Source organism: Mobula birostris, chromosome 30 (genome assembly GCF_030028105.1).
Source record: "Mobula birostris isolate sMobBir1 chromosome 30, sMobBir1.hap1, whole genome shotgun sequence".
NCBI classification, from domain to species: domain Eukaryota; kingdom Metazoa; phylum Chordata; class Chondrichthyes; order Myliobatiformes; family Myliobatidae; genus Mobula; species Mobula birostris.
In genome coordinates this window covers 7,374,795-7,402,683 of record NC_092399.1, presented here as the reverse complement: position 1 = coordinate 7,402,683, position 27,889 = coordinate 7,374,795, and the positions used below count along the sequence as shown (strand labels likewise).

General features: G+C 44.6%; 1 protein-coding gene across 1 annotated transcript; it reads left to right on the top strand.

The window, feature by feature from the left end:
• Positions 1-92: 92 nt before the first annotated feature.
• LOC140190479 (V-type proton ATPase subunit d 2-like) lies at positions 93-19,971 on the top strand. Its single transcript, XM_072247093.1, has 8 exons — positions 93-238; positions 5,109-5,280; positions 7,006-7,184; positions 11,047-11,126; positions 12,052-12,129; positions 17,540-17,716; positions 18,576-18,653; positions 19,810-19,971. The coding sequence occupies exons 1-8, from the start codon at positions 112-114 to the stop codon at positions 19,969-19,971; spliced, it is 1,053 nt and encodes a 350-aa protein (XP_072103194.1). The 5' UTR covers positions 93-111.
• The last annotated feature ends 7,918 nt before the right edge of the window (positions 19,972-27,889 follow it).

The window sequence follows — 27,889 nt, the reverse complement described above, 5'->3', positions numbered from 1 at the left end:
ATTACCTGCCCCAGCAAGGATTTCACCAAGGACTCTGTTAGTGCTGACCTTCAGAGTGCGCACAGCATCTGAGAGAGAGGAGAGAGGCTCAACACGGCAACAAGCTGAGCAATGAGCTTCGCGGAATTCTACTTTAACGTGGACAACGGTTACCTGGAGGGTTTGGTCAGAGGATTTAAAGGTGGGATCCTGAAGCAAGCGGATTTCCTCAACCTGGTGCAATGCCTCACTCTGGAGGGTGAGTTTTCCTGCTGCTTTCCACTCCACTGTCACTGGGAGAGTTTGTCAGGCCGCCACGTTGGCGCCGGAGTGTCTGGTGGCACTTGTGGGCTGGCCCCCGCACATCCCTTTGTTAGTTATTCACGCAGATGGCGCATTTCACTGTATGTTTCAATGTACATGTGATAAATAAACGCACCTGAATCTGAAGGTGAGAATCACTTTCTCCAGCAAAGTAACTCCTTCCTCCTATAGTTCTTCATCGGTGGATTAGCTTCTGAATGTTGGCGGCTATGAGAGGGAGAGGTGCCGGGGCGGAATGGGGGGAATGTGGCGAGGGAGGACCCTGTGGGCTGGACAGGAAAGCAGGGAGTGAGGAGGGCATGGATTATGCAAAGGGATATAAGTAACCGGGCAAAGATGTGGCAGGTGAGGTATGAGGTTATCCACTTTAGAAAGAAGGATAGAAAAAAACAGAATATTTTTCAGACCAAGAAAGATGGTACAATTCTACAGTCTAGGTGGATCTAGGAATTCAGTATTTTAAAAATAGCATACAGGGATTGGAAGAGAAATGGGAAGTTGGGTCTTTATGGATGAAGGGGAAGGATTGGGGAAAGTCTTGCTGTAGATGTACATTGGGGAGACAGCAATGGAAGGACTGTTAACAGTTTTGGTCGTCTTTCATAAAAATGGATTTTCTTTGCATGGGAGACAGTTCAGTACATGCTTGTTGGTCAACCTCAGGATGAAAAGGTGCAGATTGGACATATACTCGCTGGAGTCTGCAAGAGTAAAAGCTTATTTATACAGTACATACATTTTCATTAGATACAGCACAGAATAGGCCCTTCGAGACACTCAACCCAGCAATCCCTCGATGTGATCCTAGCCTAATCTCGGGACAATTTACAATGACCAATTAACCCATCAACCAGTACGTCTTTGGACTGTGGGAGGAAACCAGAGCACCTGGAGGAAACCCACATGGTCACAGGGAGAACACACAAACTCTTCACAGGCAGCAATGGTACTGGAAAGCTACCCTACCAATTATGAAATTTAATATTCTGAGGGAACTTAACATTGTGGGATATCTGAAGTTAGTCCTCACTTTAGAATAATAGATCACTATTTAAAATGAGTAAGTTTTTTGTCCCTCTCAGAGTTATGGATCTTTCGAATTCCTTATCCCAAAGAGCTGCAAAGCCTGACTCTTTAGTTATATTTGAGACAGAAGTGTTTGGTTTTTAGGGTAACCAGGAGTTAATGGTCAGCAGGCAGGAGTGGGAATGGAAAATAACAGTCAATCAGCAATGATCGAATAGAAAGGTGGAAGGGAATTAAGGAGGCACATGGCATCTTCCCCATGCTCTTCACGTTCTTGTTTTCTAACTGCTTTCTGGTGTGATACATGTTTAACATCACAGAGTCCCCAGAGGCTCAGTGGCATTATCCAAACCCCACCACCAACATTGTGAGAGTCACTGGACAAGTTATGTAAATAGCGCTGTAAGCATGGCGCCGACTAGGTGTCATGTAGCTCATGTCCTGATTCCAGCCCCCGTACCCCGTCTCTTTCCACTATTACACGTCAGGAGTACACTGAGTGAAGTTCCAACTTCAAAGGATGAACCCATCTGAGATGAATTACTCAAATTTATTGGCACCCAAACCATATCACATAGCCACTCTTCCAAAGTCCTTGGGACTTTTTCAACTTTCACCAATTTCTGCAGTACAGAGGCTTCTCAAATGACCTGACTTAAGGAAATCCAACCTTACACAAATTCTCCCATATATATTTGAATGTGTTTTTCAATCTAGCAATCATAATTAAATATTTCATGTTATTCATTATTGACTGGGTACGATATGTGCTAGGGCAATTATTCAATGGCATCTAAAGTTCAAAGTTCAAATTTAATTTATTATCAAAGTACATATATGTCACCATATACAACCCCAAGATTTGTTTTCTTGTGAGCATACTCAATAAATCTATAGAATTATAATCACAATAGAATCGATGAAAGACACTCCAACTTGGGTATTTGACCAGACTGTAGAAGACAACAAACTGTGTAAATACAAAAAAGAAAGAAACAATAGTAATAAATAAATAAACAATAAATAAAGAGAACATTAGATGAAGAATCCTTGAAAGTGAGTGCATTGGTTGTGGGAACATTTCAGTGATAGGGCAAGTGAAGTTAAGTGAAGTTATCCCCTTTTATTTAAGAGCCTGATGGTTGAAGGGTGGTAACTTCCTGGACCTGGTGAAGTGAGTTCTGAGGCTCCTGTACCTTCTACCTGATGGCAGTAGAGAGAAGAGAGCATGTCCTGGGTGGTGGGGATCCCTGATGATGGATGCTGCTTTCCTGTGATAGCATTTCATGTAGATTTAAGCAAGCATACATAGAGCATTTACGTATGGGTTTCTATGGAAACAGGCATTTCTGACTTATGAAGAAATTGGCTTGTGGATAGGTATCCTGAAGTAACCTGGGACTGCCTGTAGATCTGTTTTGTATTGGGACTAATTAGTTCCTCATTCTCTACATCCCAACCATCTCCAGCAGGTTTTTAATATACACAAAATATTTGCATAATTTAGACCATAAGACCATAAAAATATAAGCAGAATTAGACCATTTGGCATCGTCTGTTCCACCATTTCATCAAGGGTGATCTATTTCCCTCTCAGCCCCAATCTCCTGCCTTCTTCCGGTATCTCTTCACATCCTGATCAATCAATCTATCAACCTCAGCCTTAAATATACATAAAGACTTGGCCTGCACAGCTGCCCGTGGCAATGAATTCCACAGATTCACCACTCTCTGGCTGAAGAAATTCTTCCTCATCTCTGTTCTGAAAGGTTGTCCCTCTATTCTGAGGCTCTGTCCTCTGGTCTTAGACTGTCGGACCATAGAAAACATCCTCTCCACATGCACTCTATCGAGGCCTTTCAACATTCAATAGGTTTCAATGAGGTCACCCCTCATTCTTCTGAATCCTAGTGAGTACAGGTCCAGAGGCTTCAAACACTTCTCATATGACAAACTTTTTACTCCCGGAATCATTTTTGTGAACCTCCTTTGAATCCTCACCAATGTCAGCACATCCTTTCTTAAATAAAGGGCCCAAAACTGCTCACAGTACTCCAAGTGAGGCCTCACCCGTGCCTTATAAAGCCTCAACATTACATCCTTGCTTTTATACTCTAGTCCTCTTAAAATGAATTCTAACATTGCATTTGCCTTCCTCACCACCGACTCAACCTGCAAGTTAGCCTTTAGGGAATCCTGCATGAAGACTCCCAAGTCACTTTGCACCTCAGATTTTTGAAGCTTCTCTCTGTTCAGAAGATAGTCTACGCTTTTATTTCTTCTACCAAAGTGCATAACCATACCATTTTTTCTGCAATGTCCTTATTCCATATTAGAAAGCTTTCCTCCTCTTGTCTTTTTGGGAAACACATTTACTCTCATCAGTCGTTTTCATTTTACAAAGTTCCCAAGGCATATGTCAAAGAGCAGAGGAGGTGTCCCCAAAGTTCTGGTCGATATTTAACCTGCAGTCCATACCCTTAAAAATGTATGCCTGATCATTATTGTACTCTCATGATAGGGTGAGTTTCCCCCAATACAATCGTGATCACATCATCATAGGTGAAGGGTGGCCCATTGGTTAGAAGCTGTTTTTTAAATAATCCAACGTCATGTAAAGGATTTTGAAATGCTAATCTTTAGTTTTACCTGGACTAATTGAGTCATTAAATAGAGGAGCCAAAATAAGTGCTTAATTCCTTGACCCAGCCCACCACTGAGCACATTTACATGGGGCATTATCGCAGGAAAGCAGTATCCCATACCAAGGTCCCCCACCAAGCAGGGCACGGTCTCTCCTCACTGCTGCCATCCGGAAGGAGGTACAGGAGCCTCAGGGCTCACACCACCAGGTTTGGGAACAGTTATTACCCCTCAACCATCAGACTCTTGAACTAGTGGGGGATAACTTCACTCAACTTCACTCATCCCAACACTGAACTGTTTCCACAACCTATGGGCTCACTTTCAAGGACTCTTCATCTCATGTTCCCAATATTTATTGCTTATTTATTTATTTATTTATTTATCATTGTTATTTATTTATTTGTATTTACTGTGAATACCCACAGAAAAATGAATCTTATGGTTGTATATGGTGACATACAGACGTGGTGGTTGTCTACCGTATCTGACGATGACAGGAAACCTGTGTGGGAGAGTTCTTAAAGTGGAAAAGTCATTGCCCTGGGGCAGTTCCACTCTCTCAACCGTGGAAGTCTGGGCCCAGTGGTACGAACAAGTGTCACAAACTGGGGTCTTTCTTGGTTGCAATGGATGACCAAGATGTCTTCTGTGCCTTGTCATGCCCTTTGCCCTCCACAAAGTGTTGCAGAACCACCTTCCTGGCCGTTGGATCCCACTGTAGATCTCATCTGCCCAGTCCACGGGAGCAGACTTTGCAAGCTGGGACAGGCATGTCTCTATCTCACCGGGGTATGAGGCCTCACCTAGCTTAGCCGGCCTGTCGAAGCGGTGTACCAGGGTGTGGCCGCTGTCACATGCAGACAGCTACTTGTAGCCACAGGTGAGAGCCAGGTGTCCAAAGGGGACCTATAAGATGAGTGAACTGTCCCGGAATGGACATGACAAGCCCCTTCATTCAGAGGTGCTACCCCTCCCCGGACACCCCACCCACACACACCGATGCTGACTTTGATAATAAATTTACTTTGAGCTTTAAATCACAGACATTCCAGTGTCAGTCTTGCTCTTAATTAAATTTCATCTGATGTTTAGTGTTTTATGAATAGATTTGCTGTCTAATTGTCTTTCTGCAGACCTGAAGCTCCATCTCCAGAGCACAGATTATGGTAGCTTTTTGTCTAACGAAACTGGCCCTCTGACGGTGTCGGTGATTGATGACAAACTGAAACAGAAACTGCTGCTGGAATTTGTCTACCTGAGGAACCACGCACTGCCGCCACTCACCACCTTTCTGGATTACATCACGTTAGTAACCAGGACTTCGTACTGTTGTGTTCCTTAGGGAAGAGAATGCTAAAGGGTGCCTGAATAAATTGCAATTCATTACCCAGAAACGCAACGGTGGGCGAGCAAGTAATCAAAGATTAAAAACTTGCTTTATTTGTACATTGAAACATACCATTGCATCAAATCAAATCGGCGAGGCAGCCCGTGAGTGACGCCACGCTCCCAACGTAGCGTGCCTACAACTCCCGACCCTAACCCGTACATGTTGTGTATTTCATATACCAGTTAGGTTTGAGTAATTTTGTCTCTGTATTGGTTGATTAAGCTTTCCAGTTCGTTTAAATGATTAATTACGGGCTATCTGTAAATACAGGCATCCATTAGTGTCGTGAGACCATGGATTTGCACCTTGGAAGTTTTCCAGTACGCAGGCCTGGGCAAGGTTGTATGGAAGACCAGCAGTTGCCCAAGCTGCAAGTCTCCCCTCTCCACGCCACCGATGTTGTCCAAGGGAAGGGCACTAGGACCCATACAGCTTGGCACCGGTGTTGTCGCAGAGCAATGTGTGATTAAGCACCTTGCTCAAGGACACAACATACTGCCTCAGCCGAGGCTCGAACTAGCGATCTTCAGATCAGTAGACTGACGCCTTAACCACTTGGTCACGTGCCATCTGTAAATATACATTAATTGTATACGTCACCACGTGACACGTGTGCTAAGAGTAAACTCGAAGTTAAACCCGTATTTCATTTGAAATAGCTTAATGCTTTGAAGCTACGAAACATGACAGTACGTCGTTGGAATGTGGGTGGAATCTAGAAAACCCACGTGGTCAGGGGGTGGGAGGGGGAAACGTACAAACTCCTTACAGACAGCAGTGGGAATTGATCTCCAATATCCAGCTAGCACTGTAAAGCGTTGTGATAACCACTACACTATCACGTTGCCCTGAAGATTAATTAGAGAATAATTGTGCATGATTGACAGTCAGTAACTGGGCTACATCAGGCTGCACTGGACTAACTGTATTAGGCCCCCATTCCTTTACACATACTAGGCTACAGCGCCAACTCTCAATGTTAGCTTCAAAACTCGTAATACAGAGCTCAACTTAATGACAGTATTATTCAGAAGAGCCCAAGCAGTTCGCTCACTCATACCAACAATAAGAGAAAGACAACTCAGATTCCTAGGACACATCATGCGGAAAGATGAACTAGAAAAACTCATACTCTCTGGAAAGATCGAGAGGAGCAAACCTAGATGAAGACCTTGGCTTATGTACATCAAAAGCACAGCCAGGTGGCTACACATCGAGGAAATGGACGTCATCCAAAATACGAAGGATAGATCCATATGGAAAACCATGGTCACCAAAGTCCGCATCGGATACGGTACCTAGACAGACAGACTTTATGAAATGCTACAGAGTTCAGTGTAACACCTGCCCGAAATAACACATGCCTAATGTAACATGTTCCCCAATGTAACAGGTGCCCCAATGTAGCACATGCTCAGTGTAACACGTGCCTAATGTAACATGTTCCCCAATGTAACATGTGCCCAGTGTAACACGTGCCTAATGTAACATGTTCCCCAATGTAACATGTGCCCAGTGTAACACGTGCCTAATGTAACATGTTCCCCAATGTAACATGTGCCCAGTGTAACACGTGCCTAATGTATCATGTTCCCCAATGTAACATGTGCCCAGTGTAACATGTGCCCATTATTTTAAAGGTACAGCTACATGATTGACAACGTCATCCTGTTGATTACGGGCACATTGCGCCAGCGTCCAATCTCCGAACTCCTTCCCAAATGCCACCCCTTGGGCAGCTTTGAGCAGATGGAAGCTGTTCACATTGCCCAGACTCCTGCTGAACTCTACAATGCCATCCTGGTTGACACACCACTAGGTAAGGGAAGACCTGGTGTCCATTATAGAGGCCGCTGGAGTAGAAACAGGGCAGGCAGCAGAGGCAACGGCGCGGGGGTAAAAGCAGAGTTAGTATTTCAGATCAATGACCCTTCATCAGAACTGTGTGGAGAATTTTGGAATTTAAGTAGGGGGACTAAAATTTAACACAACTTTTGGTTAAGAGCAATTAACTTATTTTTTCATAAGACCATGAGCCATAGGAGAAGAATTAGGCCATTCGGCCCATCAAGATTGCTCTGCCATTCCATCGTGGCTGATTTATTATCTCTTTCAACCTCATTCTTCTGCCTTCTCCCTGTATTCCTTCATGCCCTGATTAATCAAGAATCTATCAATGACATGGCTGTCTATGGCAGTTAATTCCACAGATTTACCGCTCTCTGATTAAGGAAATTCCCCCTCATCTCTGTTCTAAAGGCACATCCTTCTATTCTCAAGCTGTGCCCTCTGATCCTGGACTTTCCAGGCTCAACACTTCAGTTGGATCCAGGCTCAACACTTCCATTAGCTTCTAGATTGGATGAATATGGGAAGGTATCAGGTTACAAAATAAATTGGGATAAAAGTGAAATTTTACCTCTTACTAAAGGAGACTATAGTCAATGTCGATTAGTAACCCAATTTAGATGGCTGGTAAATGGTATAAAGTATTTAGGTATAAGACTTGATAATGATGTAAAGAATTTATATAAATTTAATTAGTTACCACTGTTGAAAAAAATTCAAGAAGATTTTGACAAATGGATGATACTACCAATAACATTAGTAGGTAGAGTCAATGTTGTAAAAATGAATATATTTCCTAGATTACAGTATTTGTTTCAAACATTACCAATACAATTGCCACAGAAATTTTTTCAAGAGTTAAATAAATGTGTGAGAAAATTTCTTTGGAAAGGTAAAATGTCAAGAATATCATTGGAAAAATTGACATGTAAATTTAGGTTAGGAGGGTTACAACTTCCAAACTTTAAAAACTATTATAAAGCAAATCAATTTAGATTTATTGCATCTTTCTTCGATGATCAAAAACCAGCATGGATTAAAATAGAACTAGACAAGATAGGAGAAAATAGACCTGAAGATTTTATATATAAATGGGAATCTAAATGGATACGGGAAAAGAAAGAATCTCCTATATTAACACATTTGATTGATTTATGGAATAAGATAAATGATGATAATGAAACACAGAAATTTCTATTAGCAAGGAGACCTTTGTTTCAAAACAGACTTATTCCTTTTACAATAGACAATCAACTTTTATATAATTGGTACCAAAAAGGGATTAAATTTATAGGAGATTGTTTTGAACGAGGTATATTGATGTCATTTGAACAATTAAAGGATAAACATAAAATATCTAATAATACTTTCTTTTGTTACTTTCAATTAAGGGCTTACTTAAAAGGTAAGCTGGGTCAAACAATGTTTTTGCCAAAACCTAATGAAATTGAAATTTTAATTCAAAAAGGGAAAATTAAAAAATTTATTTCTTGTATGTATAATTTGATTCAAGAACAGACAATTAAACAAGGAACCCATAAGTCAAAGCAAAAATGGGAAACAGATTTGAATATTAATATTGATGAAACAAATTGGTCAAGACTCTGTCTTGACAGTATGACAAATACAATAAATGTTCAACTTAGATTAGTACAATATAATTTTTTACACCAATTATATATTACACCACAAAAAATAAATAGATTAAATTCAAATCTATCTGATAAATGCTTTCGGTGTAATCAAGAAATTGGTACTTTTTTACATTCTACTTGGTCTTGTTTTAAAATTCAACCCTTTTGGATAAATTTAAGAGTCTTATTGGAACAAATTACTGGAACTCAACTTCCACATAACCCTGTATTATTTCTATTAGGTGATATTGAAGGGATAAAGCCGAAACTTAAATTGAATAAATATCAGAAAGAATTTATAAAAATTGCATTGGCAGTAGCTAAGAAGACTATAGCAGTTACTTGGAAATCTGATTCGTATTTAAGTATGGATCGTTGGAATAATGAAATGGCTAGTTCTATTCCACTCGAAAAAATTACTCATAATTTAAGAGATAAATATGTAACATTTTTGAATATTTGGCGCCCTTATTTACGAAAGATAGGATGGCATATTTAAGTGCTCCGATAAAGATCTTGGTCCCTTGGGGAAAGTAACAAATAATTATACCAAATTTATTTTGAATCCCATGGAGCATGTGGAAACCTTCCAACACCCAGGCGGTTTTTTTCTATTTTCTCTCTTTCTTTCTTTTTAGGTAGGACTATATATATGGGGGGGGGGGAGGGTTAAGGGGAGGGGGGAGGGTAGATTTTATCTTTTCATGTATTCTTTTTGAAAACTCAAAAAAAATTATATTAAAAAAAAACACTTCTGTTAGATCTTCATTGCCTACAATTCCCTGAGCTTTCAAAAATTCCTCTTCCTCCTTTTTAATTATTCATGATGATCTAGCTTCTACATTTCTCCGAGGGGAAAGAATTCCAGAGATGCCCCAATCTCTGTGGAAAGGAACTTCTGTGTACCTCTGTCTTCATTGACCCACCGATTATCTAGAAAGTATGACCTTCCATTTGAAACTCCCCTAGTAGTGAAAATCTCTCGACATCTACCCTATCATTCCCTCTTAGGACCTTATGTTTCAGCAAACTCACCCCTCATTCTTCGAAACTCCAAAGAATAGTTTCTCTTGATCGGACAGTCCTCTCATCCCAGGAATTGGACAGCCTTCGACATTGCCATATTATCTTATAGATCAGGGCACCAAAACTGTGCTCAGTACCCCAGCTGTGGCCTCACCAATACCCAGTACAGTTGTAAAAAAGATTTCCCTATTTCTAACCTCCAGCTGCTTTGCAATAAAAACCACTCTGCCATTAGCCTTGCCATTGGTACTCTTTGTACTTCAAGCACAAGAACGCCCGGATCCCTTTATACCTCACTCACCTGCACTCTCCCACCACACTGTGTAGATTTTTACTAATTTAAAGGCAATAATGGGAAACAAATTTCAGAATCAGACTCAGGTTTAATATCACTGACATACATTGTGAAATTTGTTGTTTTGTGACAGTACAGTCCAATACATAACATATGCTACAATTTACAATATCTGCATACATATTCAGTATAGAATAGTACCACTACATATATACTGTACATTTTATATATATATATATATTTCTGATATATGTGTAGTGATTAATGATTCATGGACCATTCATAAATCTATTCATTCTCCTTAGCCATTAGAAATAATAGAAAGGGACACTCAGAATTACGAAACAATACTTCCACTATTAATTCATAAATTCATACCAAAATATTGTCCAAATAACCTGAAAATAGTGAAAACGTGCTCTTTTTTCACTAATCTGATCATATCCAAGTTCTTCTCTCCATTAGTACATTAGTTCGCAGTCTTAAAAATATTCTGAGCTCTGTGAAAACACTTCTTATTTGTCATTTGCAAGATGTACCTGCATCCTCACAGCATTCAATTAAAATATCTTAACACTTCTCTCTGAGTCTATTCTCTCCTCGTTCCTTCCAATTGTTACCTACTTTGAGCAACAAGATTCTACCTTATCGGGAGGCTGAGGATCTGGCTTCATGCAGAAATTGCTGAACCTCTCTGTGTGACTGGTCAGAGCAATGGAACGGGTCTTTTGTCTTGTGTAGCTGGTCAGTGGTGGGGAATTGAGGCTCTTCCTGTGGTCAGTGTTTCTGATACTAAATACACTTGTCATGTGACAATTTTTCTGGAGAAGTCGGTATGGTTAACCCTGAACACAAATTTGGTGATTTTCAATTCTCAGCTTCCTTCTTTCAAGACTGCATCTCAGAGAACGACCTCGATGAAGTCAACATTGAAATATTACGAAACAAACTTTACAAGGTAATGGCAGGAGCATAAAGTTCGAAGTTGAAAGTAAATGTTATCGCCAAAGTACATATATGTCACCATACACAATCCTGAGATCCATTTTCTTGCAGGCATACTCAGCAAATCTATAGAATACAATGAAAGATCAACTAGAGTGCAGAAGACAACAAGCTGTGCAAATGCAAATATAAATAAATAGCAATAAGTAACGAGAACATGAGATAAAGAGCCCTTAAAGTGAGATCATTGGTTGTGGGAACATCTCAATGGATGGGCAAGTGAATGTAGATATCCCTTTTGTTCAAGAGCCTGATGGCTGAGGGGTAGTACCTGTTCCTGAACCTGGTGGTGTGAGTCCCGAGGCTCTTGTACCTTCTGCCTGCTGGCAGCAGTGAGAAAAGAGCATGAGCTGGGTGGTGGGGATTTCTAACGACGAATGCTGCTTTCCTACGACAACATTTCCTGTAAGGTGTGCTCAGTGGCTGGGAGGGCTTTACCCGTGGTGTACTGGGCCATTTTGTAAGATTTTCCGTTCAAGGGCATTGGTGTTTCCATACCAGGCCATGATGCAGCCAGTCGATATACCCTCCACTACACAAGTTTGTCAAAGTTTTAGATGTTGTGCAGAATCACCGCAGACTCTGAAGAAAGAAAAGACTCCTAAGGAACTCTGAAGGTAGATTCCAGCATCTAACTCTACCTGGTGTATGTTATTCTATTTAAACATCTTTTGACTCCTTTGAATAGGACACAGTCTGTTATTCACTCTAGGTCCCTATTATTCCATATAAAAGGGGGAACACCCTCCAGCACCACCCCCCATATAAAAACCTTCACATAAATCCAAGTTAAATTAATTTTATTTTCTCAATTTACTTGGGCATTACTAGACATCATCAATTATTTCCTCCTCATGAACCTCGACTTTGCTTTTCAGGCATATCTAGAATCATTTTACAATTTCTGTAAGGAGCAGGGTGGACAGACCGAGCAGGTGATGTGTCCCATTCTGGAGGTAGGAACATCAATCTCTTCTACTCGAATTGTTATCTGTAAAGAGTGACTCCAGCAGTCTGGCCTGGTGATCCTCAGTCCATTGGGACGGTTGTTAAGGTGTTGAGCCAAGTAGAGGCTTGAGTTTGAATGCAGTCGCAGGAAGCTTGGAGATGGCCTTTTTGGCGTGAAATCTGTAAGTGGGTGCGGAGATGACTTTTAAAGTTGTCCATGTCTGTCACTTGACTCAACAGCAAATATTGCCTGACTCTGGGTCTATGTTTGGGGTTTGAGACAAAGACCAAACTAATAGATTGGCAGAACTTAATTAGGAGATAGACAACTAATGAAAAAGTTCACCTGTGATCTTATTCAAAGAAGAGCAGACACCTCCTCTTCATTGGAGAGAAAACTCCACTTCTGGAAGACTTTACTACTTTGCCATGTAACATTGTTAATTATTGTGGTTAATATACCATGAGATGTAAGGAGGAGTCTACAGGAAGGCAGAGCCTCAGAATACGAGGACATACCTTTAGGACAGAGACCAGGAGGAACTTCTTCAGCCAGAGGGTAGTGAATCTGTGACATTCATTGCCACGGATGGCCGTGGAGGCCGAGTTATTTGGTATAATGTAAGGTTCTTGATTAGTCAGGGAGTCAAAGGTTACGGGGAGAAGGCAGGAGAATGGGGTTGAGGTGGATAATTAAAATAAGCTGAAGAATAAATTGCAGTGTAGCTATTTCATTTATTACAGAAGGGAATAGTATCACAGGATTGTTGGACATTGATGTTATTCCTGTATTCGAAAAGGAAGAGGGTACATCTTCAGGAAACTAAAGACCAGATGCTTGATAATTAATCTTTACTGAAAGATATGACAAAAAAGCTTATAAAGGGAAGAAAATGCAGTAGGGGTAATCAGTATGCAGTAATCTTTGACGAGTGCTGTCAGTATAGACTTCAAAAAAAAGAAGATGCTCATGCTGAATTCTTTGAAGCAACCATTCGGATTAGGGTGAAGTAGTGGATGGAATCTTAGTGAATTTCCTAAAGATCTTCAATAGTTTACCAGAGAATAGACTCATATTGAGGGTAAGAGTATTAGCATGCACAAGGAAGAATAGAAAGGAGGTTGTTGATTGAGTTCCTCTCCGCGCCTCGTGGTACACCGGACAGCAACCTGGCTGTTTCTTTGGCATTTTTGTCTGTTTTTTTACGAGGCCGAGTTGCTAGCTCGACACTCAACCCAGCACGGACTGAAAGCGTGCAGGGAGCCGGCCGGATTCGAGCCCAGGACCATTCGCCTCGAAGTCCGGTGCGGATGCCACTACACCACCGGCCAGCTGGGTTGCCTATTAAACAGAAAAGGAAGAATTCTCTGGAGATGCCAGAAGTACTGACTCACAATAAACAGTGCAGGACTCACTGGCTGTCAAGCACATAACAAAAAGGGCCATGTCCTCTCATCCTGCTTTGACATTTAATGAGATTACCATTGATCTAGTGCCCCAGAACCACTTTCCAATCCAACCCCCATGTCCCCTATTGACCTCAACATCTAATCAATGACTACTTTACTCTTCATTTACATTAACAATTTGAGCTTGGGAATCAGAAACTCAACTTGAAAATTTGCAGAGGACACTAAATTACCATTTGTGATTGCAACTAAGGAAAGATGTGACAAATTAAAAGCACGTTAATAAGCTTGAGGGATGGATGATCAATTTACAAATGAACTGCAGTATAGATCTATTGATCAGCAGAGAAAAGAGAAAACTAAGCGTATTATATAATTGGTGAGAGACAGTGGTGCTCTGAGACACAGATGAATCTACATGATTCACAAAAGGTTTGTGTGTAAGTACAGAAAATAATTGTAAAACTCACAGTCTAGTTTCTTTAATGTAAGTGGAACTCAATACTAAAGAAAGTTATGTTTTTTTTTGTGTTTGTCCATCATCGTCGAAGAGGACCTTGACACCATTATTGATGGTGTCGAGACTAGCGCGTGACTTGGATTTAAGTGAGGGAGAGTTGCACAGCATCAGCCTCACTCTCTCTTCCCAATTCCCATCTGGATCCAGTGGTAAGACAGAGTCGAGACGGCTGGAGATGGGACTAGGCGCAGTGGATGACCAGGACATCTCTTGTGTCTTGTCCTGCTCTACACGTTCCACAGCGCTTGCAGAGACCGCCTTCTTGACCGTTGGACCTTCCATTGGTCTCGTCCGCTCAATCCACCGGAGTCTATCTTCACATGCTGGGATAGACAACTCCCTATCTCACCGAGGGTTTGAGACCCAGCGGCTACCCTCACCTGGTTTAGCCGGCTTGTCGAAGCCTTTGCCTAGGGTGTGGCCGCTGTCGCATGCAAACAGCTACGGGGAGCCACAGGTGAGAGCTGAGTGCCAGGTGGGGACCAAAGGTGGACAAACTGCCTTGAAAAGGACATGACATGTTCCCCCACCAGAGGTGCTACCCCTCCCTGACACCCCATACACCCCATGGTTATATTAGGTATTGGTGAGACCACATCTAGTAATGGTCGACTTATTATAGGATATTAGTGCTTTGGAAACAGTGCAAAGAAGTTTTACAAGACTGATACCTGGAATAAGCAGGTTGTTTATGAGGAAAGGGTGAGTAAACTAGGCTTGCATTCACTGGTTTAGAAAAGAAAGAGGTGTCTGGATTCAAACATTTAGGATCCCGAGAATGAAAGTAGGGATGGTGTTTACTTTGGTGAGATGATCTAGGACAAGGAATCATGGTTAAAAAATATGCAGATGTCTATTTTTGACAGAAATGAGATGGATTTTTTCTTTCAGAGGATTGTGAGTCTTGTGAAATTCTTCCTCAAAGGCCCGTGAAAGCAGGGCCTTTTTTTAAAGCAGAGGAAAATAAATAAACTCTGCTCTGGACGGCCTCAAGCCCGGCTACAAAAGGAGGAGGGATGGACTTGGGGCTAGCAACCCCATCTCATAAAAACCCAGAGCTACGGAAACACCAACAGGACCTGCAAAGACCTCATTCCTGGGAGAGGAAGGATCTTCAATGGGCCACACCTTGAAAGATTGGAAGACTGAAAGTCCAGGACAGAGGACTCTGGCAAACTTCTGTCAGTGGCCTCTGCCCCAGTGGGTTTAAGAAGGGGAAGAAATGAAATACTCAATAAGCAAAGAGTTGAAGGGGTAGCGGGGGTTAAACCTGGTGAACTGTCTCTCTCACTTTCCACCTCCGATGTTTACGCCACCCTGAGCGTAATGTACGGAAGGCAGCTGGTCCGGATGGAATACCTGGCCGTATGCTCAGAGTCTGTACAGGGCAGTTGGCCGAGGTCTTCACAGACATTTTTAATCTGTCCCTGCCCAGGCAGTTGTCCCCACAAGCCTCAAGGTCGCCACCATCACGCCAGTGCCGAAGCATTCCACTGCCGCGGGCCTGAATAACTTCCGTCCAGTTGCACTCACCCCCATCATTGCAAAGTGCTTTGAGAGACTGGTTCTATCACAACTGAAATCCTGTCTGCCCACTACCCTGGACCCCCATCAATTTGCCTATCGCACCAACAGGTCAACAGAGGATGCCATCTCCATGGCACTTCACTCTGCCCTGACCCACCTGGACAGCCCCAACTCTTACGTCAGAATGCTGTTCATTGACTTTAGTTCGGTATTCAACACTGTGATCTCCTCCAAGCTGATAGCCAAACTTCGCCAGCTTGGTATCAGCTCATCCCTCTGCAATTCGACCTTGGACTTTCTGACTAACTGACTCCAATCAGTTAAGTTAGACAACCTCTCCTCCTCCACTCTCACCCTGAACACCGGCGTGCCTCAAGGCTGTGTGCTGAGCTCTCTTCTGAACTCCCTTTTCACCTATGACTGCGTTCCTGTACATGATTCTAACTCCATAATCAAGTTCGCACACGACAACACGGTGGTTGGTCTGATCAGAGGGGATGATGAGATGGCCTACAGGGATGAGGTCCAGCACCTGGCTGCGTGGTGTGCCAACAAAAATCTGGCCTTTAACACCCAGAAGACCAAGGAGATCAATGTGGACTTCAGGCATGCCAGGAGTCACACTCACGTCCCCATCTACATCAATGGAACTGTAGTGGAGCGCGTATCAAGCTTCAAATTCCTTCGTGTCCACATTTCCGAGGCTCTCACCTGGTCCCTGAACTTCTCTAACCTGATCAAAAAGGCGCAACAGCGCCTTTATTTCCTGCGAAGCATGAAGAAAGCTCACCTCTGTCCCAGGATACTGTCGGACTTTTACCGCTGTACCATTGAGAGCATACTCACCAACTGCATCTCAGTGTGGTATGGCAATTGTCCCGTATCGGACCGCAAAGCACTCCGGCGTGTGGTGAAAACTGCCCAGCGGATTATCGGCACCCAATTGCCCACCATTGAGAACATCTACCATAAACGCTGCCTGGGCAGGGCGAAAAGCATTATCAGGTATGCATCTCACCTTAACCATGGACTTTTTACTCTCCTCCCATCCGGTAGGCGCTACAGGAGCCTCCGCTCCCGCACCAGCAGGCACAGGAAGAGCTTCTTCCCTGAGGCTGTGACCCTGCTGAACCTCACGTCACAGCACTAAGCAGTATTGCATCCATATTGTTCTGTCTCAGTACTTTTGTATCTGTGTGCTGTAGCACTTTTTTATTCGCAGTTATTTTGTAAACAACACTGCATTTCTGGTTAGATGCTAAATGCATTTCATTGCCTTTATGTACTCGGCACAATGACAATAAAGTTGAATCTAATCTAATCTAAAAAAAAGAGGTTACCCACAGTTCAGACGCAATCATACTGAGTGACTGTGAATGACAACAGGCTTCAAGAGTCAAATGGCCCACACCTGCTCCTGATTCATCAGATGAAATCATTCAAATTAATTATGAATAACAGCCCACAAAGAGCAAACAAAACCACAGGGATACCGATAGTGGTAGAACTGGGAACAGAGCGTTTGACTTGGTTTGGTAATGTAACAGGTTCTGTGCACTTTCAGGTACAGAACTGGTGAAAGTGCAAAGAAGATTTGCCTTTCACAATGATATCAAAGGATTTACTGGGGTAGATTTAGAAGGCAGTACCCAACGATGTAGGTTAAAGAACTTGGCAGGATCTTGTTTATCCGGAAAGTGGTGAGCGTGTGGGAATCACAGTCGAAAAGGGTGGGCTGAGGTGAATAATGCCGATGCGTAATTGGAAATGCGAGAAGAGTGTGGGTGGGAATGGATTGCTGTTGGTGGTTGAAGTTAGAATGAGGCTTTATGTGGGGCAGAGACACTGGGACACAGCAGCATTTCAGCGCTGTGCTTTCCGCGAGGGATTCTGAGGGCCTCTCTGTGGGTGGCGTCTCCTTCTGGGCCTCCGCCTTACTCCCCAGTAACTTCTCCCTGTAGTTTGAGGCTGACCGCCGTGCGTTTATCATCACCCTGAACTCCTTTGGGACGGAACTGAGCAGAGAGGACCGATCTGCGCTGTACCCATGCTGCGGCCGACTGCACCCTGACGGTCTAACCCTCTTGTCCAACGCAGAAGATTTTGAGCACGTGCGTGCAGTAGCTGCATATTACGTGGTAAGTTCTCTTCCTGAAGCTTCTCATTGACCCCACTAACAATATGCCATACTTACATTTCAGGCTATGGGTGCTGAAAAGTGTCGAGGTGAAGAAGAGGGTTAATGATTAGTCAAGGACTCATAGCTTCTTGATCTCTTTATGTGGCTGAAAGACTGGTCTTTATTTTCAGTGGAAGTTGAGGGAAATACCCAGAGAGAGTCACCAAGATGATGAAAGGATCTCACTAGCCAGGGAGTGAAAGAGTTGCTCTTCTTAATGGCTGGAGAAGTGTTCTGATGAAGAGCCTTGGCCCAACGCGTTAACTCTTTTCCACTCCATAGATGCTGCCTGACCTGCTGAGTTCCTCCAGCATTTTGTCTGTGTTACAAGGAGGAGAGTCTGGCCAAAAAAAAACTTTAAATCACAATAGGTTCTGCAGATGTGCACACCCTGAGCAAAATACACAAATTGTTGGAGAAACTCAGCATGTCGGGCAGTAATTTATGGAGGGGAGTAATCAGTTGATATTTCAGGCTGCAGAGTCCCTCCTCTTGGCATAAAAATATGACTTTTTACTCCTCTCCATAGATGCTTCCTGACTTGCGTATGAAATTTTGTGTGTATGAAACTTTTAAAATTTTACTCCCCTTCAGCTAAGACCACTAAAAGCCCTCTCCTCCCCCCACCTCCTCAAGCACACACTGACCAGTACTGTATCCATGCCATGCAATCTGCCTTCAAGTTTCCTCCCAAATTTCAATGGTCTCACATCCGTGATGATTGACAATCACTGTCGATGGGTGTGATCCCAAACCCATGTGTCCAGTCACCTCAAATAATGCCAACTTCTGACTTCTTCCTTCCTCTTTGTCAACAGGAGTATAAATACTTGTTTGAAAATGCAGGGAAGGATTCTGATGAGAAGACGCTTGAGGACAAGTTCTTTGAATATGAGGTAAAGGCTACTCCTCCACTTGGTCAAAGATCCTTCTTATCCCCTCAGGCCACCGTCCACGCTCGTCCCTGACCTCCCATTTACTCCTCCTCATCCTCTGCGCATCAACTTTCATCCTTTCTTACCTCTGCTACCCCAGGCCTCCTACTCACCCCATCTCATCTACTCGGAACGTAGTGCCCTGCCTTAAGACATAGGGGCAGAGTTCAGCCTGTCAAGTCTGCTCTGTAACCCTGCAGCGTTTCCTCCACAACTCCCCCACACAGTCACCCTACCACCGACCCCTTTTCTCACCCCATCTCCCTACTTCCCTGTCTCCTCAAAATGCTCTTCATCCTACGTAGGACTCATCAACCAATGTCCTACAACCTCTCCCTTTCCCGCTCTTGTTTCAGCTTCTCCTTTTATTCCTCTTTCCCCTGGTTCCTGCATGCACTCTTCTCCGCCATGCCCACCCAACCCCTGCCTAACACCATCAACCACCGGCCCAGTTTAATTAAGTTCAAGTTTAATCACTCATCCATGCATGAATACAGCCGAAAGAACCAGCCATCCTCTGGGGCCAAAGTGAAAAACATATTACCAACAGCACACAGCACAAATGGATGTAATTTCAGAAAAACATGCAGTTCTAAAGAGAAAAAAATAATAATGCTGTGTTTAGGCCTGGGCACATTTTATTGTTATTTATTTGGAAATACAGACCCTTGCAGCCCTTCCAGCTGTGCCACTCACAACCCCAGATTAATCCTAGCCTAATCAAGGGACAATTACAATGACCAATTAACCTACCAACCGATACATGTTTGGACTGTGGGAGGAAACCGGAGCACCCGGAGGAAACCCACGTGGTCACGGGGAGACCGTACAAGCTCCTTCCAGAGGGCGCTGGGACTGAACGCCCATCTCCGACGCCCCGAGATGGGATAGCATCACGCTAATTGTGTTTTGAACCTGGAACATTTGAGCTGGTCCCAGATTCGCACGTTTGTTCAATTTGGGCGTATCTCCTGGGCAGGACTCAGTGCAGGGCAGAGGGTTGAGGCCGTGAGCCGGTTCAGAACGACGGGGGCGTGGAGCTGCCATTGCTGGTTAGAGATTCTCGCTGAGGATAACGAGGCGAACGCTCTAACGCTGTCACCCTCCCACCCCGCAGGTGAAGCTGAACGTGCTGGCGTTTGACAGCCAGTTCCACTTCGGCGTGTTTCACGCTTACATGAAGCTGAAGGAGCAGGAGTGCCGGAACATAGTGTGGATCGCAGAGTGTATCGCTCAGAGGCACCGTGCCCGCATCGACAGCTACATCCCGATACTCTAAACGCACAGCCACATTCACATCAGCAGTGCGAATGTCACCAACTCTTGCAGCGTGTACCAAGCGGCTGAACTTCAATAACCAGCCCGCCCGAGTAACTACCATCCCAATAAACCTCAACTAATTTGCTTTTTTGCTCATTGTATAATTTGTCGTCAGTAATCAGCCTTCAGTCATTAGCCGGCTTCCATGGTCTATCCGGTGAAAATGGTTCCCAATAGAAGACCAAGCATTAACGTGATCGGACTCATGTGATCCTAGTAATAAACTGTCTGGGTTATTGTATTCTGCAGTTTCACGCCAATCAGAATGATTTATTTGACCGGATTCCACTCTGCTACTGGTATTCAGCTAAAGGTGAGAGTAAATCCTTGTGCCAAACCATTTTAAAAAAATCATAACTACTTTTCAGAATCAGAATCGAGTGTAATATCATTTGCATATGTCATGAAATTTGTTGTTCTGTGGCAGCAGTACATTGCAATACATAATAAAATCTGTAAATTACAATAAGAAGTATATATTTAAAAATTAAAATAAATAAGCAGTGCAAAAAGAGAGAGATGAAGTAGTGAGGTAGTGTTCGTGGGTCCAGTCAGAAATCTGATGGCGGAGGGGAAGGAGCTGTTCCTGAATCGTTGAGTGTGGGTCTTCGGGCTCCTGTACCTCGGCCCTGACGGTAGCAATGAGAAGAGGGCGTGGGGGGTTCTTAATGATGGATGCCAGCTTTGTGAGGCACTGCCTTGTAACGGTGTCCTCGTTGCTGGGGAGGCGAGTATCCATGATGGAACTGGCTTGAGTTTCTTTTCTGAATTCTCTGTAGAGGAACATATAATATGTCTATGTCACAATGGTAGTGTGTCAACTTGTCGGGGTCTGCTCTTCGTGAGAGTCACATTGCTTGATCCCACTATATATTGTGCCCCACTGATACTGTGTAATGTGATTGTCTGCGTCAAGATCAAGATCAAGATAGGACGTCATTCTTCATGTTCTAACAATGCATGAAAAACAGGCTCTTCATCGTCAAGAAAATGGGTCTGTTATACCGTGCCAAACCAGATAACGAACAGACCCATTGCGGGATAATGGACAGTCCCATTGCAGGATAACGGACAGTCCCATTGCAGGATAACGGACAGTCCCATTGCAGGATAATGAACAGACCCATTGCGGGATAATGGACAAGTCCCATTGCAGGATAACAGACAGACCCATTGCAGGATAACAAGCAGACCCATTGCGGGATAATGGACAGACCCATTGCAGGATAACGAACAGACCCACAGCAGCATAACAGACAGACCCATTGCAGGATAACGGACAGTCCCATTGCAGGATAACGGACAGACCCATTGCAGGATAACGAACAGACCCACAGCAGCATAACAGACAGTCCCATTGCAGGATAACAAACAGACCCACAGCAGCATAACAGACAGTCCCATTGCAGGATAACAGACAGTCCCATTGCAGGATAACGGACAGTCCCATTGCAGGATAACGGACAGTCCCATTGCAGGATAATGAACAGACCCATTGCGGGATAATGGACAAGTCCCATTGCAGGATAACAGACAGACCCATTGCAGGATAACAAGCAGACCCATTGCGGGATAATGGACAGACCCATTGCAGGATAACGAACAGACCCACAGCAGCATAACAGACAGACCCATTGCAGGATAACGGACAGTCCCATTGCAGGATAACGGACAGACCCATTGCAGGATAACGAACAGACCCACAGCAGCATAACAGACAGTCCCATTGCAGGATAACAAACAGACCCACAGCAGCATAACAGACAGTCCCATTGCAGGATAACAGACAGTCCCATTGCAGGATAACGGACAGTCCCATTGCAAGATAACAGACAGTCCCATTGCAGGATAACGGACAGTCCCATTGCAGGATAACGGACAGTCCCATTGCGGGATAACAGACAGTCCCATTGCAGGATAACGGACAGTCCCATTGCAGGATAACGGACAGTCCCATTGCAGGATAACAGACAGACCCATTGCAGGATAACAGACAGACCCATTGCAGGATAACGAACAGACCCACAGCAGCATAACAGACAGTCCCATTGCGGGATAACAGACAGTCCCACAGCAGCATAACAGACAGTCCCATTGCAGGATAACGGACAGTCCCATTGCAGGATAACAGACAGTCCCACTGCAGGATAACAAGCAGACCCATTGCGGGATAACGGACAGTCCCATTGCGGGATAACGGACAGTCCCATTGCAGGATAACAGACAGACCCATTGCAGGATAACAGACAGACCCATTGCAGGATAACGAACAGACCCACAGCAGCATAACAGACAGTCCCATTGCGGGATAACAGACAGTCCCACTGCAGGATAACAGACAGACCCATTGCGGGATAACGGACAGTCCCATTGCAGGATAACGAACAGACCCACAGCAGCATAACAGACAGTCCCATTGCAGGATAACGGACAGTCCCATTGCAGGATAACAGACAGTCCCACTGCAGGATAACAAACAGACCCATTGCAGGATAACGGACAGTCCCATTGCAGGATAACAAACAGACCCACTGTGGGATAACGGACAGTCCCATTGCAGGATAACGAACAGACCCATTGCAGGATAACGGACAGACCCATTGCAGGATAACGGACAGACCCATTGCAGGATAACGGACAGTCCCATTGCAGGATAACAGACAGTCCCATTGTAGGATAACGGACAGTCCCACTGCGGGATAACGGGCAGTCCCATTGCGGGATAACAAGCAATCCCATTGCAGGATAACGAACAGACCCATTGCAGGATAACAGACAGTCCCATTGCGGGATAACGGACAGACCCATTGTGGGATAACAAGCAGTCCCATTGCAGGATAACGGACAGTCCCATTGCAGGATAACAGACAGTCCCATTGCAGGATAATGGACAGACCCATTGCGGGATAACGGACAGACACATTGCGGGATAACGGGCAGTCCCATTGCAGGATAACGGACACACTCCACTCTGCAAATGCGCGAGAATGGAACAGAATAGAACTTTATTGTTAGTGCTCAAGACACTGAGATTTGGTGCCACTCCAGACTATGTAAAACAGATATTTACAATGCATGCAGGATGGCTTAATTTGAAAAAAAAAATAGTAACAGTCCATAACCCTCAAAGGGATTGGCATTTATTTGTCAACATTATACTCAGCCACTGGTATTCAATTGAAAGTGAAAGTTAATCCTTGTACACAAACCATTAAAAATCATAACTGCTGTTCAGAATCAAATCACAATCAGGTTTAACATCACTGGCATATGTCATGAAATATGTTATTTTGCAACAGCAGGATATTGCAACACATAATAAAGAATATAAATTACAATAGGAAATGTGTTGAAGTTAAATAAGTAGGCCAAACAGAAATACAAACATACTGAGGTGGTTCACTGTCCATTCAGGAACCTGGTGGTGGAAGGGAAGAAGTCGCATTGATACTGCACAATGTGATTGTCACGGTCAAGATCAAGTGTAGCATTATTCAGCTGCATAGCCCCCCTCAGCCCACTAGAATGCAGTTATCATGTGGTGCTGAATTCTCACTTCTATTACAGACATGCCGCTGATAACTGGTAAAAAGGCAAACTTAACTTTATTTATACTCTTAATTGCAAAGTTGAAATATAAGCACAATGCCAGGTGTTCAGTCTTGGATCTGTGGTATCCTGCTTTCTCTGAGCATTCTGGGGTTTAGTAAGGAGTTAAATTTGGTTTCCCAGACCCACCTCTCTCTTATTCCGTCAATTGTCCTCAAATGAGACAGAGCTGCATCAATATCTCAGCCTACGTCTGACTCATTCCGGCTGACCAGCCCATACAGGCACTGGGATGCAAAACCACCAACAGCTGCCTTCTATTTCAGCAACTGTGCTACGTCTTTGTATTGGATCCTGAGAGAACCAAGCAGAGCGGGGGTCGATCTGATTGATCCAAATGCTCATATAGAGACATGGACATCACTGGGGATTTCTTTGAATGGACCGGACTAGCCAGTCTTATTGTTTAACAATTTATTAGAATTCTGAGACTTGGGGTCTTAATAAAGTGGGCTAGTTTCTTAATGTATCACTGCCACTTTACAAAGTTGAGAGAAAGTTACATTAGGGTGTAGTTTTGTACTTCACGGTTTGGTTCCACTGGTAATCAATCAATCATCCCTTCACTTAACTTGTTACTAATCCCTTGTCTATATTCTCTTAGCATTAATAAAAACTATCCTTGTGTGGCAACCCAAATGTTGGTCCAGACAGAAGCAGTGTTTGGGGATAGTGTTCTTAATTGTAGTTATTGATTGACCGATTGAGATACAGAGCAGAATTTGCCCTTCTGGCCCTTTGACCCACACCGCCCAGCCACCCCTCCGGTTTAACCGCAGCCTAATCACGGGACAATTTACAATGACCAATTACCCTACCCAGTATGCCTTTGGACTGTGGGAGGAAACCAGAGCACCCGGAGGAAACCCACACATCCATGGGGAGGACGCACAGAGACTCCTTACAGATGACATCGGGATTGAACTCTGAACTCTGACCCCCCTGAGCTGTAATAGCGTCGCGCTAAACGCTGCGCTGACTGGAGTAACAGGTGTGTCTCCACTCGATGTTTGTCCACTACACTCTGATGTGTCAGGGTAATAGGCTGAAGACTGGGGTAACCACACTGCACCAAGGGACGAGGATGGATTGGTCACGTTGTGCAGTGAGCTTGGTGGAATACTGGGTTGGGGCAGCTCTGCTTAAGGAACTCAGCGTTAACCAGAGCAACCAGCTGAGTCTCTTTCTAAACTCTGCCTTTGTCACTCTTTCCTACCTGTACGATAAAGACTGGACCCTCACCATGCACCCCCTCTCTGGCTCCAGGATTACCCTTAAAACTGGTCCTCGGCAGATGAGATAAAGGCTCGTGCTCGTGTGTGCTGAGAATAATAATTAACCCTAAAGTATAGTGGGTGCTGACACCGCCCCAGTCTGCTACATTCCACCTTGTCGATCGGCCTCTGTAGGTATCTCTAAACATGCAGCATGTGGCTGTGTGTGTGTATGCGTGTGTGTGTGTGTGTGTGTATGCGTGTGTGTGTGTGTGTGTGTGTGTGTATGCGTGTGTGTGTGTGTATGCGTGTGTGTGTGTGTGTGTGTGTGTGTGTATGCGTGTGTGTGTGTGTGTATGCGTGTGTGTGTGTATGCGTGTGTGTGTGCGTGTGTGTGTGTATGCGTGTGTGTGTGTGTGTGTGTGTGTGTGTGTGTGTGTGTGTATGCGTGTGTGTGTGTGTGTGTGTGTGCGTGTGTGTGTGTGTGTGTGTGTGTGTGTGTGTGTGTTCCTGCTGAACAGCAGGGTCATGTGATATGATGATGTTAAAGTTTGTATAATTTTACTTTTTATTTATTTTGCTGTGTACGTACATCTACTGATGCCTCTGGACACATCTTCAGTGATGTTTCTGGAATCATTGGGTGTTTCGGGTCTTTCAACATCATACACCCTCCTCCAGGTGACCCAGCCGGGGCTGATCAGACCCCAGCTTGTGTCCAGATGGCTAGCTACTTATGACTCCATGGCTCCCCTCTTTTGAGCCGCAGCCATCTTGAGGCCCTCTCTGCCGCATTGGTGGTACTGCGGATGGCTCTCCTCTTCCTCTCTCCCTCGATGCCCAAAATGCTGAAGGCTGTAACTAAAGAACGGGCTACGAATCCCCTACAACCAACCTCCACTGGGAGACACCTCGCTCTCCATCCAGCCTGCTGACAGTTGCTGACCAGTCCTGTGTACTTGGAGAGCTTCCTTTCAAAGGCCTCTTCCAAGCAATCTTCCGATGGGACTGTCAGCTCCAGCAGCACCACTTGCTTAGTAGACTCAGACACTAGGACAATGTCTGGTTGCAGGGTGGTGGCTGCGATATGGTTGGGGAACTTCAGCTGCCCTTCGAGGTCCACCAACAGCTGCCAGTCCCTTGCAGAGGTCAGAATGCCTGCAGATGTTCTTTTGGCAGGTATTGGCTGCTCCCCAGCTCTGACAAAGGCAATGGTCTGCTTGGAGGGTCGGGACTGCTTCGCCCACTCAACTCCTGTGCTGACGGCTTCAGCGATACAATGTAAGAACAGGTTCTCCCAGACCATCCAGTTACACCCACGTGGCCCATTACCCTCCTAAACCTTTCCACTTTCCTCTCCCGGTCTTCGTACTGTGGGAGGAAACCGGAGCACCCGGAGGAAACCCACGCGGTCACGGGGAGAACGTACAAACTCAGCGAGAATTGTACACGGGTTGCTGGCACTGTAATGGCGTTGTGCTACGGTGCTGCCCATCACGGGCTCAGCAATTCAACATGTAACTAGGGTAAACACGAGGAATCTGCAGATGCTGGAAATTCAAGCAACACACTTAAAAGTTGCTGGTGAACGCAGCAGGCCAGGCAGCATCTCTAGGAGGAGGTACAGTCGACGTTTCGGGCTGAGACCCTTTGTCAGGACTAACTGAAGGAAGAGCTAGTAAGAGATTTGAAAGGGGGAGGGGGAGGGGGAGGGGGAGGGGGAGATCCAAAATGATAGGAGAAGACAGGAGGGGGAGGGATGGAGCCAAGAGCTGGACAGGTGATTGGCAAAAGGGATATGAGAGGATCATGGGACAGGAGGTCCGGGGAGAAAGAAAAGGGGGAGGGGGGAAACCCAGAGGATGGGCAAGGGGTATAGTCAGAGGGACAGAGGGAGAAAAAGGAGAGAAAGAAAAAGAATGTGTGTAAATAAATAAATACTGGATGGGGTACGAGGGGGAGGTGGGGCATTAGCGGAAGTTAGAGAAGTCAATGTTCATGCCATCAGGTTGGAGGCTACCCAGATGGAATATAAGGTGTTGTTCCTCCAACCTGAGTGTGGCTTCATCTTTACAGTAGAGGAGGCCGTGGATAGACATGTCAGAATGGGAATGGGATGTGGAATTAAAATGTGTGGCCACTGGGAGATCCTGCTTTCTCTGGCGTACAGAGCGTAGATGTTCAGCAAAGCGGTCTCCCAGTCTGCGTCGGGTCTCGCCAATATATAAAAGGCCACATCGGGAGCACCGGACGCAGTATATCACCCCAGCTGACTCACAGCTGAAGTGTCGCCTCACCTGGAAGGGCTGTCTGGGGTCCTGAATGATGGTAAGTAGGGTAATGTAACTAGGGTGCTGTCTTGTGAATAAACCTCTACGGTTGTGGATAGAGATCCCCCTCCCCCAGGTCGCCTACAGCCCGTACACACGAGTGGGCCTTCGGGAGGCTGCCAGGCTGGATTTGCCGGCTGCCCCATCTCCTGCCCTGTGGCAGTGCGGGCGCATCTTGCAGAGAAGTCTGAATAGCTAACAGGCCCATTTAACTACACGTTGCCCTGCGCTCTTCATTAAATTCATCGCCCAACTCCAGCCTGTGAAACCTGCGGGCCCCTGTCGTAACCTGGGTAGGCCCCACTGAGTCTCGATTCATTCACACGAGCATCACCATCTCCTGTGGTCAGGCTGCCCTTCACCAAAACCCCTTTATTGTACCTTGTACTTTCACAAGGTCAAAGGCTGAGGCCCCAGGATCATTTAACCATTTCCTTTCTGTTTCTTGTCACTGGCGACATAGGGGGTGCGTGGCTGTCATTTGTCCCGGAACTTTGCACCCTCCTGCCATTCCATCTCACGTTCCCGCTGCACCTCCAGAACCGCAGATGTGCTCACATCTGCCTTTAAATCCGCGCTGTGTTTTGGAATAACACATTAACTTGGCGGTGTTGTGAGGCAGCCGGTCTGTAAACAAGGTGGAGTAAGTGGTTTAGTCCCCTGCTGTAAATATTTGGCAACAATTTAATTATTACAAGTTTAACCAACCCCGCGTTTCCTGTTT